General features: G+C 38.9%; 1 protein-coding gene across 1 annotated transcript in view; it reads right to left on the reverse strand.

Moving 5' to 3' along the window:
• Positions 1-12,818, reverse strand: part of LOC138947339 (uncharacterized) — a 112,327-nt gene that overhangs the window by 63,114 nt on the left and 36,395 nt on the right. Inside the window, exons 13-21 of the mRNA XM_070318797.1 lie at positions 12,487-12,700; positions 12,006-12,136; positions 10,532-10,552; positions 7,367-7,488; positions 6,401-6,524; positions 4,858-5,012; positions 3,046-3,262; positions 2,211-2,461; positions 1,057-1,315 (exon numbers count right to left, since the gene is read on the reverse strand). Coding sequence (XP_070174898.1) covers positions 1,057-1,315; positions 2,211-2,461; positions 3,046-3,262; positions 4,858-5,012; positions 6,401-6,524; positions 7,367-7,488; positions 10,532-10,552; positions 12,006-12,136; positions 12,487-12,700 — 1,494 coding nt within the window. The remainder of the gene's footprint in view (positions 1-1,056; positions 1,316-2,210; positions 2,462-3,045; positions 3,263-4,857; positions 5,013-6,400; positions 6,525-7,366; positions 7,489-10,531; positions 10,553-12,005; positions 12,137-12,486; positions 12,701-12,818) is intronic.

The raw sequence follows: 12,818 nt of genomic DNA on the forward strand, positions 1-12,818 counted from the left end.
ATAAACGCACTGCATTTCTTTACGAAGACCGTATAGCATCGTCAGTCCCCTGCTCGCGGAAAAGGCAGTGAAATTGACAGGCCAGTATAGCGCGGTAGTGGTTGCGCTGAGCGGGATAGCACGCTTTTCTGTACTTCTATTGTTTTTAACTTTCTGAGCTTGCTTTTAATCCAAACATAACATATCTGTTTTTGGAATCAGGAGCCCACAAGGAATAAGATGACATTATTTTAAAATCGACTTCAGAAAATTAAATTCAGTCATAATTTTCACATTTTTAATTTTCAGAGATTGTTTTAATCCGAATATAATATACTTATGTTTTTGGAATCAGGAAATAATGAAGAATAAGATGAAATCATTTGTGGATCGTTTCAATTTTTTTTAAATTATCATTTTCAGATTTGTAATGACCAAACTCATTAATTATTTATAAGCCTCAAAGCTTAAATGCACTACAATAGTCCGAACTTTTTCGATGATTGCTTGAACAAAATGTCAATCTATTTGGTCAAAAAATGAGGGCGTAACAGTGCGACCTCAACTTTCACTAAAAGCCAGATATGAAGACATTTATCGAAAAAATGAGAAAAAACCCATCTGAGGATATCATACCCAGGAACTCTCATGTGAAGTTTCATGGCAATCGGCCCAGTAGTTTTTTCGGAATCGCTCTACACGCACACATGCACACACACACACACACACACACACACACACACAACCACACACACACACACACACACACACATACACATACATATACACACACACACACACACACACACACACACCCATATACACCACAACCCTCCTCTCGATTCCCAGTCTATGTTAAAACATTTAGTCAGAACTTGACTAACTGTCAAAAAAAGTAAAATAATTAGCAGAACCGTAAAGTTGAAGCAAGGCAGGGCAAAAATTTAACAGTCCAATTTTCTCTCAGATGAACTTCTTATAACAAAATGGATACTGATTCCACGCCAATAATAAATGCATCAAAATACATCAAAGTCAGGATAAAACAAATGAGGTACTGAAAAGCATGTAACTCACAGAAGCTGAAGGGGATCTTCGTGCTACACTCTCCAACAGGCCTCAGCTCGTAGTACATATTGCAGTAGCGGTCGCTGGTGGTGTTGTAGCAGCAAACGTCGTGAGCCTCACGGTCCTCTCGCTGGTAGTCATGTCTCAGTGACCAAAACGCCTGGTTGTAAGCTGTCGCTGATCCAGCGTGCGGACCGTCCGTGATGTACTGACCGAATTGTGACGAGGACGACCACCAACCCCACCACCGCCAGTTGTAGCAACACTCCTGCAAGATATCATACCGCATTTGTAGTTTTGAACAACATATGACATTGTAGATGGAGTCACAGTCACTGTTCTGAGAAACCGCATCATCCGTTGATTTATTTATTTCTGTGTATATTTCTGTGTTATTCATTTATTTATACATTCTTCTTCAGATGTATCTCTTTATTTATCAATTATCAGACTCCTCAGCTGCAAGATTACTTGAAGGAGGCTGCCTGCTTTAGTTCTAAGACAAGTGTAGATGAATTATTGCCAGATTTCGCATAAAACTGCAGATCAAAAAGTAACAACAAAGTTTGCGGACATAATCCTACAATGTATTGTGTTGACTGATTGTCGAGGAGTCTCGACCAGCTCGAGACTTTCAAGAAAGTGTCCAGGATTATGTTACAAAATTTACGAAGTAGAATAAAGTACACCTGGTTTTATTTCTGAAATGTCTAAATGAAATCTGACATTTGTTTCTCGAACCTGGCCTCAAGGTGAATATTTGCAAGTTGATTCACCTGATTATATTCTGTTTATTTATTTATATGGGAGATTTATATAGCGCTTGACGTTCTCTAAGCGCTTTACATATTAATTTCTGCCGTGTGAGATGGAATTTTGTACACAATATATCACGCATTCACATCGGCCAGTAAATCTCAAGCCATTACGGCGAATATTTACTTTTCACGGCCTATTATTCCAAGTCACACGGGTATTTGGTGGACATTTTTTTTATCTATGCCTATACAATTTTGCCAGGAAAGACCCTTTTGTCAATCGTGGGATCTTTAACGTGCACACCCCAATGTAGTGTAGGCCTACACCACAAAAGCAAACCACTCTGCACTCGTCTACTCAACAAGTAAGGTATGGTAACATGAGCAAAACACTGATCACTTTACCTTTCCATGTGGAGCGAACTGTCGACTTCTACCCACAGTCATTCTGAAGCACAGCACGTTATAATTGTCTCTCCAATGAGACCAGCGCCAGTTGCCCCAGATAAATCGCCTGTTACAAGGACACTGAGGAAGACGTGAGAAGGCTGAAATTCTTTCCTCCGTCAAGGCCAAATTCCGTGTGTACCAGTCTTGACAGTGTTGGTCAGCGCTGTAACTGTCTCCTATAGTGTACAGCCACATGCCATAGCGACCTGCAAAAGAATTAGCTTCCACTATTAATACAAATACGATTCTTTAAAAAAAAATGTGCTAGATTATTAAACTTTTTTTTATATACCGTTTTGCATTTTCCCCGTATAACCTTGGTCAGTGTGGTATCTGTTGCTTACCGATATATGGCTAAAAAGGCAACAGTATTGCCCATGTCTGCAGGTGAAGAAGTCAAGACAAAGTATCAATCAAGCAAAGAAATAAATACGAATGGTTTCCATGATTGTCCATTCAGGACACATCAGCCCTGAAAGTCCAAACAATGGTGCACTTGCCTTTGGCTAGTGATTCTGAAAATGTACTCGCCAGAGAGCAAACTTTCCTAACCAAACCAACAATTTGTTTCAGCAACTTTACCCGCATTTGGCGAGTAGATGAACATTTCTACTCGCCAGTTACAAGTTTCCAATCGCAATGGCGAGTAAAATAATCAACAATTTCAGGGCTGCACATGGTTTAGTCAACGTTTTCTCTTTAAAAGTAAACGTATGATAAAAATGCCATGCTACTTTGTTTATTAGTCTGTATATTTATTAAATCGTGTTGATATGGAACGTTGGCTTACCTGTGTTTCCCTTAATCCTGTCCATGGCAGTGAAGGCCTCAGCAGTGTTGGAGTATACGGAGTAGGCGGGTTCGTTCTGCTGGCCATCAGAGATGCCGATGACCAAAGGCTGATTGTCCAACACTGACCATTTCATTTCTCCCGTTTTGTAGAACACAATGCCGTACGACCGTCTTCCATCCGAAATCAGAGCTAGCTGAAACGTTGCTTGCTCTCTCTGAGGAAGTGTTTGAAATATTTGTTTAATATGTTAAAGTCATGTTGTGGAAGTTGCTTATGGTGAAACCAGGAGTAACCTTTAGGGGTGGAATATTTGCTGTTAGCTATAAGAATTTCTTTAATAATTAAAACATCATATTTTGTTTGTTCAGAAATGTGTCTGCGGTACAAGTTTATGTATCTCGTAATGACTATGGTAACATCTGTTTAAGATTTCAAATACCACCATCTCACCTGATTGGTAAATGGCATAAGATTAAATATTGTTCGATTTCCTCTTTTTAGACCTAAAGTCTGCCTCAAATAGTTGACAGAACGATTTAAATCGTCTCATGAAAAAAGCAGTTCTAACCTTATGGGACACACTTGCAATATCATTTCTAGCATTAAATCACACAGTTCGTTTGAATGGCTATTTAGCTCGCGTAAACCACACACCAGTTTTCGTGGTTTATCTCACCCCTGAGCCATCGTGGCCCCGTGTGATCCACTTTCCTTTTTTTCACAATTTAGTCGTTAGTTTGTGATTTCAATGAGACTCGCTCTATCTGCAATATCATGTTATTGTGTACCTCTGAATCTAAAACACAACAAATGGCTGCAAGTCGCACGAACTTATTGGCGGCGGTTGGCTTCATTAAAGCAAGCGCTATGCAGAAAATTCGTCTGCTTGGGGAAACACGACCTTGCGTGAACTGCTTCCGGGCTCCCTTTTTTCAAACTTTCAAAACTTCAAATTGTACTGATCTTGTCATGATGAAAAAATAATTCTTTGTCTTATGGTAAATCCGGCTGGCCACGCTAAAATAAGTTTTCTTTAAAAATGCTCGCTCTTTACGGAGGGCACCTAGGTTGTTCTCGATCTCAAGCAGTGAGTGTTTATACGAAAGCGTGTTTGTACTGTGTGTAAAATCCTGACAGTGTCTGTGACCAGAAACTGATGGTTTACGTGAAGCTGAGTGTGCCTTTAATGTTTGCCTCAACAACATCTACTCCCCAAAATTACAAACACAACAACAACAAAAAACTAACACAAAAACCACAACCACAACACCATCACATTTACCACCAACAACAATAAACACACACACACACACACACACAAACACACACACACACACAAACACACACACACAAAAACACACACACACTCACACACACACACACACACACACAAACACACACACAAACACACACACACTAACACACACACACACACACACACACACACACACACACACACACACACACACACATAGAAACACACAACCTAAAGTATGGCATTGGCAGCCAACCCCACAAGAATGTGAAAGACGAGGACACATACATTTACTGATGTGAATATTGACAGCACTCAAACTATTTTCCTTGACATATTCAACAGTTGTTGGCTTTAGGACACTGATAATTGTAGCCATCATGTTCATGAGCTGAACATTAGTTCGCTTCCTTTGAAGTGTTTTTTCTTCTTCTCAAAATTCATTCATTTTTTCAGATAACAAAGAAACAACAACAACAACAACAAGAACAACAACAACAACAACAACAAGAACAACAACAAACAAACAAACAAACAAACAAAAAGCAACGCACCGTTACGTTCAGGCTGTTAATATGTGCCACGTGGTTCCACGTGACGATCATAACGAGGCTGGCGGAGTATTGGCGATGCTCAGTAAACTCTCGAATCTCACTGCTGGCTTTGTCTAAAATATCTCTGTTGTCTGTGTACAGCTGATAGTACACACCTGAAAGATATAACCCAATCAACAGAACAATCCACACAAACTGCAATTAATAAGCAAAGCAATCAGTACGACCATCCATTACTACGCAAAAAAAATCTCGTGTTGTTCAACACATTATCTTGTTATTATAACCCGACAACATTAACAAAGAATTGATTTGAAAAAGGCTTCAATAATCGTATGGTAACTTTTTTGGCATGAGGCAAGTTTAAGTTATAACACTATTTTGTTTGAATTTACACTTCATTTCTAAAAATAAGTTTAACAGGTGAGGTACCATCTAGATATCTTTAATGAGCTTAGGCAGTTAAAAAAAACACCTGGCAATTTCCCAAACTAAATAAATAGTAGCTTATAAGCTACTGAGAAATTCGTCTAAAAAAAGAGAGACTTTTCTCTGTTTTATTAAGTAACTAGCTTTAGTCAAACAAATCTCTCAACGTACGTCATTATCAATCAATCAATCAATATGAGGCTTATATCGCGCGTATTCCGTGGGTACAGTTCTAAGCGCAGGGATTTTTTTTTAAATTTTTATTGTATGCAATTTATATCGCGCACATATTCAAGGCGCAGGGATTTATTTATGCCGTGTGAGATGGAATTTATTTTACACAATACATCACGCAATCACATCGGCCAGCAGATCGCAGCCATTTCGGCGCATATCCTACTTTTCACGGCCTATTATTCCAAGTCACACGGGTATTTTGGTGGACATTTTTATCTATGCCTATACAATTTTGCCAGGAAAGACCCTTTTGTCAATCGTGAGATCTTTAACGTGCACACCCCAATGTAGTGTACACGAAGGGACCTCGGTTTTTCGCCTCATTCGAAAGACTAGCACTTGAACCCACCACCTAGGTTAGGAAAGGGGGGAGAAAATTGCTAACGCCCTGACCCAGGGTCGAACTCGCAACCTCTCGCTTCCGAGCGCGAGTACAGTGCGTTACCACTCGGCCACCCAGTCCATAAGTATATAATTCTGACTAACCAGGAAACAAGAAAGGGACACGACACAGAGTCATGAAAGCACTATATAAAAGCTAGTCATTGTCAAGCCTAGCACTTTGCTCTACTTGAAAGTGAAAACTTGGAAAGGTAAAAAGATACATACCATGTCACGATCATAGAACACTGTATAAAAGTGGTAAAAGACGATGTAAGGGAGTTCAGTAGCAATTCTAGTTAGTTAGTTAGTTAGTTAGTTAGCTGTTGCTTTTCGGGTCCAGCGGACCATAATAGGCCAAATCAGGACCCCGGTAGCAATTCTAAGGCTTAAGAGTAGAAGTAGGCCCTATAGTTGAAAAACCTCAACAACATACAAGTTTATCTTACTCTGCTCGTCTTTTGATTAGCTCATATATGCAAGATCAAAACCATACCACCATCGCTGTTCTCAGCTCCGATGTCAGAATTGTAAGGACAGATCATCGGCTTGTGACTTTTGAGCCTCAGCTGTTTCCCTTTCTCACGAATGCCGAAGCTCACCAATCCCTTGTTTGCAATCTAGAAACCAAAAAGGCCAAACTCAATTGAAATCAATCGGACACAAATTCACCTAGCAAGTATTAAAAAATGTAAATAGATAAACTCCTTTTGTTTGAATTCAAATGTTGAAGTTGTGTTCCTGTCTCAAAAACTACAACAAAATAACAGATTTTCGTCACAATAACATGTAATTTGTAAATAAACATTACAGATAAGTGCGGAACCATTATAGTGTCTGTTGGCTTTTGAACTAAGTTTTCACCTGTATGAAGCATGATGTATCGAATGAAAATAGAATGTTCCTTTTTTGAGCCATGTAACGTCTGATGCCGACTCTAAATTATATTTAGCAAGCTTGCCTAGAGTACAACAAGAGTGTGTGTTCAATCGTATATTCCAAATGAATTGCATTATTTCATCAATGTTTTTTGCATTTTTGACCACTTAGGTCATTTGACGCGCGACAGTGAATGTTCAGCCGGCGCGGTCTTCTGAAACAGTGGTGGTTTTGATATGTGTAATGTCGTATTTAGGTAAAAAATATATTAGTAAAGAGCAAGGTTTGTTTTCTGTTATGGTTATTTACTCTAACTTCACACACACAAAACTGTTGTATGATTCATCAATATTCTTACAATACAGTCCTTCAGTTTTTCACAAAGACTTCTCAGTTCTTTCAAGGTACTGAGAGCTTCTTCAAGGGAGAGAAAACAGAGTAACATTGTAATAAAGTCTCGTTTCATATCTGCTTTAAGCATGTGCGTCTTTATTTAATAATGAGCAGCGTGAAATAAACAAGGCAACACATAACGTCCAACAAGCACCAACAACCTCTTACAAACTCACAGCAGACTACTTACAAACAACTTGTATTGCAGCTGGTTTCCAACGGGGAATCCAGTGTCCAGGCGAACTTTCTTGGCTTTGTCGTGCCTTCGAACCAGCTTCTCGTCCCCATTCTCCTCACCGTAAGGGTACAGATCTAAAAGACATTCCTTTATGATTTGTTTACTTAAATGCATGGAAATGTACCGACACAGTACATGGCAATTATAGCGTGCTAGAAAACCCCCGGTTCATTTCATAGTCTCTCATTGATTGTAATCTTCGAAGATTATAAATGGCATTACAGCGTCCGAACTATTTTTAAACGACCTGAAGCAGTTTTTGGTTGAATATGATGTCAGCCTAGAGTTGCCCCTGAAAAGAGCCCAAGAAATAGATGTTGAACGCATTAATGACTATATGTATTTGTTCCTGTTAATATATGCTGATGATACTGCTATACTCGCCGAAACACCTGGAGAAATGCAAAAAGCCTTGGATGGACTAGATCGTTATTGTAAGAACTGGGGACTAAGCATAAATATTGAAAAGACAAAAATAGTTGTTTTTTCGCGGGGGAAAATACGGAATATCCCAAATTTTGTCTTGAATGGAGTACCTGTCCAAGTAGTTTGGGACTATGTGTACTTAGGTGTACTATTTAATTATAATAACAAATTTCATAATGCCATGAAACGTCAATGTTTGATTGGTAACCGTGCAATGTTCTCGTTAATTCGAAAATGTAGAAAACTAAATTTACCAATTGATGTGCAATTGGATCTTTTTGAGAAGTGTGTACATCCAATTTTGTTGTACGGTTGTGAGGTGTGGGGATATGATTCATTAGACATATTGTCAAGGTTTCAATTGCGATTTTTAAAAATGCTTCTTGATGTATATAAAACTACACCCACTTGTATGGTTTACGGAGAGCTTGGTCGTTATCCAATTAGAATTGAGGTACAATGTCAGTTACTGGTTTATTGGTATAAACTGATGAAAGAAATGAACGATGGTGCGAATAAGATGTCTTGTTTAATGTTAAAACTACATTTGAAGTTGTACCATGTACAAAACGTTAAATTGCCCTGGCTGTCGCATGTCAATACTATGTTAAATAAGTTGGGTCTATCATATTTATGGACAACTCAGAGTCTTGCCGTCTCAGCTTTTAAAAACGTTGTAAAACAAAGGCTAAGAGATCAATTCCTGCAGGAATGGAACACTGACGTGAATGCCAACAGCTTGTGTTTTAATTACAGAATATATAAAAAGGATTTTTGTCTGGAAAGGTATTTGCTTTGGTTGCCTAGGAAACTCCAAGTTAAACTAGCAAAATTTAGAACAAGCAATCATAAGTTGCCAATACATCAGCACAGATTTTTTAATGTTCCTAGAAATGAAAGATTGTGTGACATGTGCGATAAAAATGAATTAGGTGATGAGTTTCACTATTTGTTCAGTTGTACCAACGAAAGTATAGTGTCTGAAAGAAGAAAATTAATTAGTCCTTATTACCGATCTCACCCAAATTGTTTAAAATATGAACAGCTAATGAATTGTAAATCTAAGATAAAACTAATGAAGCTAGCAAGATTTGTAGCCCATGTTATGATTTTAGTATGTTAGCGTTATATCTAGTTTCTTTATTGGTATGTATATATGTAATACATGCTTTTGTTTTGTGTTTTTACAAAAGATGCATGGCATAATGGTATTGCCAATTTACTTCAGCTGTATATTATCGTTGTCCGCTTAATGTATACATATTATCTGCCTGATTTCTTACCTGATTTTGTTAAACCTATTTTTCTTTTTGTTTGCATGTATGGAAGTGTATATTGCCAATTTAATTTGGTCGTATAGTATTGTTGTATTTGTCCGCTCAATTTATATACATATTTTAACTGTCTGATTTGTTACCTTTTTTGTTGTTGTTAAAGTTATATCTTTGTTTCAAAGCCCTCTGGGCCCAAAACAATAAAATACTTGACTTGACTTGACTTGACTTGAATGAAGATTATTTTGTTGATTGCTTTGATTGGTGTCATTGCAAGCGCATTGATGGTTTTCCATGCTGCCGTCGTCAAGATGCGCTGCAATTACCATGTGGACCAGGATCTCAGGTTTCAGTTTGAGCAACTGGTCTATGAACATTTCAAAAGTACTAAAGCAGGTGCACAATCAAGACTATTAGTACAACGTTGATGATGTTAACTATTGGAAGATAACTAAAGATTGAAGGAAGCTACAGTAGTTCCAGAATGCCCTGAACAACATTTAAACACACACACACACACACACACATACACACACACACACACACACACACACACACACACACACACACACGCACACACACATACAAACACATACACACAAACAAACAACAAAAACAACGATAACAATAACGACAGCAACAAAATAACAGTAATAACAACAGTAACACACATACAAATCGCTCCATTTTTTAAGAAAAGTGTGTGTTTATTTATTTATTTTATTTATATGGGAGATTTATATAGCGCTTGACGTTCTGTAAGCGCTTTACATACTAATTTCTGCCGTGTGAGATGGAATTTTTTACACAATATTTCACGCGATCACATCGGCCAGTAAATCTCAAGCCATTACGGCGAATATTTACTTTTCACGGCCTATTATTCCAAGTCACACGGGTATTAGGTGGACATTTTTTTTATCTATGCCTATACAATTTTGCCAGGAAAGATTCTTTTGTCAATCGTGGGATCTTTAACGTGCACACCCCAATGTAGTGTACACGAAGGGACCTCGGTTTTGTTGTCTCATCCGAAAGACTAGCACTTGAACCCACCACCTGGGCTAGGAAAGGGGGAAGAAGATTGCTTACGCCCCAACCCAGGGTCGAACTCGCAACCTCTCGCTTCCGAGGCAAGTGCACTTACCACTCGGCCACCCTTTCCCACATGAGTGTGTATGTGTGTGTGTGTGTGTGTGTGTGTGTGTGTGTGTGTGTGTGTGTGTGTGTGTGTGTGTGTGTGTTTGTGTTTGTGTGTGTATGTGTGAGTCTGTGTGTGTCTTTGTGTGTTGATTTGAATGTTTATTGACAAAGTGTTTAATATTTCAAGATCTCTACTGAAATAACTAATTTCGAAAATACGAATTAATAAATTGCTATGTTTGGATGCAACAAAAGTAGGAAACAAAATACCAACCCAACTGCTTTGAGAGCTCGTCTGAAAAAAACACCAAAAAGAAACAATTTTAATTCATCTTCATGAATGGTGGAATCTTATGAAAGAGAACTTTTGAAATGTTATCAGTGGTTCGAACAGGCTTTTCTTTCTTTACAAGTGTTGAAACTATGCGTGTCATGCACAACCTTCACTTGTTCAGTTTGAACCATGGAAAAGAAAAATATACCAACGATATACACCACAGAAGTTATTATAGATAATGAAAACCTTAAACGGGCTGTTTCAAATCGTCAAACAGGTAGAACATTAAGTTTTGGGATTTGATACCATGACACTGGGAGTTCGAATAGTACCTTATCTGTTCACAACTGTGCATAAGTACATTTGTGACCCTCCACCACGAAATGAGTCGCACGTCACCTCGCGCGGTTCTGCGCAAGGCTTAATAAAAGTCCGGGGAGTGTCTGGTAACAGTGTGAGGGTCACCTTAGTCACAGGCTTATAACTCAAACAGTTTTCGCTCTTTTCTAAAACGGTTTTCACCACTGGATAGAGCATACAAAACTCTTTAGAAAAATGTAAAAATATGAAAATCATGCAAAGGTGACATGCGACTCATTCCGTGGTGGAGGGTCACATTTAGTGTTTGAAACGTTCAGTTACTCATGATTCGTCCAGTTGAAAGCAAAGCAGCGCGTTCCAGTATAATGTACAATGAGGAATATCCCAGTGCATAGCACCTTCACCTCTGCCTCTTTCTATTTTCTGGCCCTTGAAACACTTGAAGCCATTGCAAGTCATTTGCTAGATTCCAGGTTCGATTTCCGAAATTCCAACAGGTTTCGTCTGTTAGACCTATCTGTCCCCGGCAAGATTTTAAAAACTATGACGACGAGGGATCGAGACACTAATGGTGATTGGTCAGATTACTATTCACATTCATTTCACAAATGTCCATACTTATGGACAATTGCTGAATGCATCATTGGAAATGTGTCTTAGTTACCGTAAAGTAAATGTTCCGAGGACTTCCTGAAGTCGAACTTACCACAAAAAATGGAGCCACGGTTAGGCCAGTATTAATTGCAAATATTATCTAATTGGTCGTGCCCTCCCTCCCTGAGGCATGTTAAGAGTTACAGTCAGCCAAATCGTACATGAAGTGCCACAAGGTTTGTGACAGTAGCTCATGTTTTGGACCGAGTCCAGTTCCCACTATTTAATTCATATTGCATTCTCGCCATCTTGCCTGCTTGGGTGATAATAATGCAAGTGTTTTCTGACATATTGTCCACGTCCGGTTAAAGGAAAGCTATTGCATTGTCATGCATCAAAATTGACGCTGCTTTAAATAACGTTCAGAACTAACTGACAGTTATAGAACTGTGGGGTTGTGAGTGTTTTTGCAAGATTGTGCTATGCTTTCGCCCGATGCACACAGAACCCTTGTTCGGTATGGTGCATTATGACAGGACCTTTTCTGTAAGAATACCTGAGAATGGATCGTAGGTGACATATGAAGCAGAAAACCCTTGGAATGTAACGCTCCCGTCTGTTCGGAACCTGATCGTGACTCTGTTGCTAGATGACGTCACTGGTCCGGGCCCCGAAACACCGCAGTATCTAATGACGTCAGGACACATAATTATATTCAATCCTTAATCAATCAAGTGTCCGGAAGCTGCATAGAATCTGTGTGTTCTTGTGGCAAAACCAAGACACCACAAATCAATCATTCCAGACATCAGAGTGTAGTCCAGAAACGTTAATGTAATTATGCATAATGTTTGTATCAAGCAACAGAATGAACCGCAATATGTGTGTTTACCTGAAATGCGCAAATGTATTTCTTTTTACCGGGCTGATAACGACAGAAAGTGACTTATTAAAGTGACATCTGTGGCATTCCAAATGTATGTAATAGCCATTCAATAAGCTGTAACAAAGAGGGGACAACACTTTGGGATTCTTACTTTCCGAGAAGAGTTGAGTCATCCAATATTTCCAGCCAGTCGAATGGGCACCTGTTGTGTCCCTCCAACGTGAAGGTGTCAAAGGTGAGCTGGATCACATGACCTGTCTCCGCTGCAATCTCCCATGTGCAGTTCATTCCATTCGGATAGTTGTTTGGGAACAGTGGGGAGGTGATTGTACCTTTCTGTTCTTTGATCACAACTGGGTCGCACCCTTGACAATACAGAATAACATTCACTGGCGTTAGTGCCAATGAGCTACCATGTTAATCAAAATGGTGAGCAAAATTCTAGTGGTGTTAAACAATTATTTTAATGGAACCTACGGAATT

Source organism: Littorina saxatilis, linkage group LG14 (genome assembly GCF_037325665.1).
Source record: "Littorina saxatilis isolate snail1 linkage group LG14, US_GU_Lsax_2.0, whole genome shotgun sequence".
Classification (NCBI taxonomy): Eukaryota; Metazoa; Mollusca; class Gastropoda; order Littorinimorpha; family Littorinidae; genus Littorina; species Littorina saxatilis.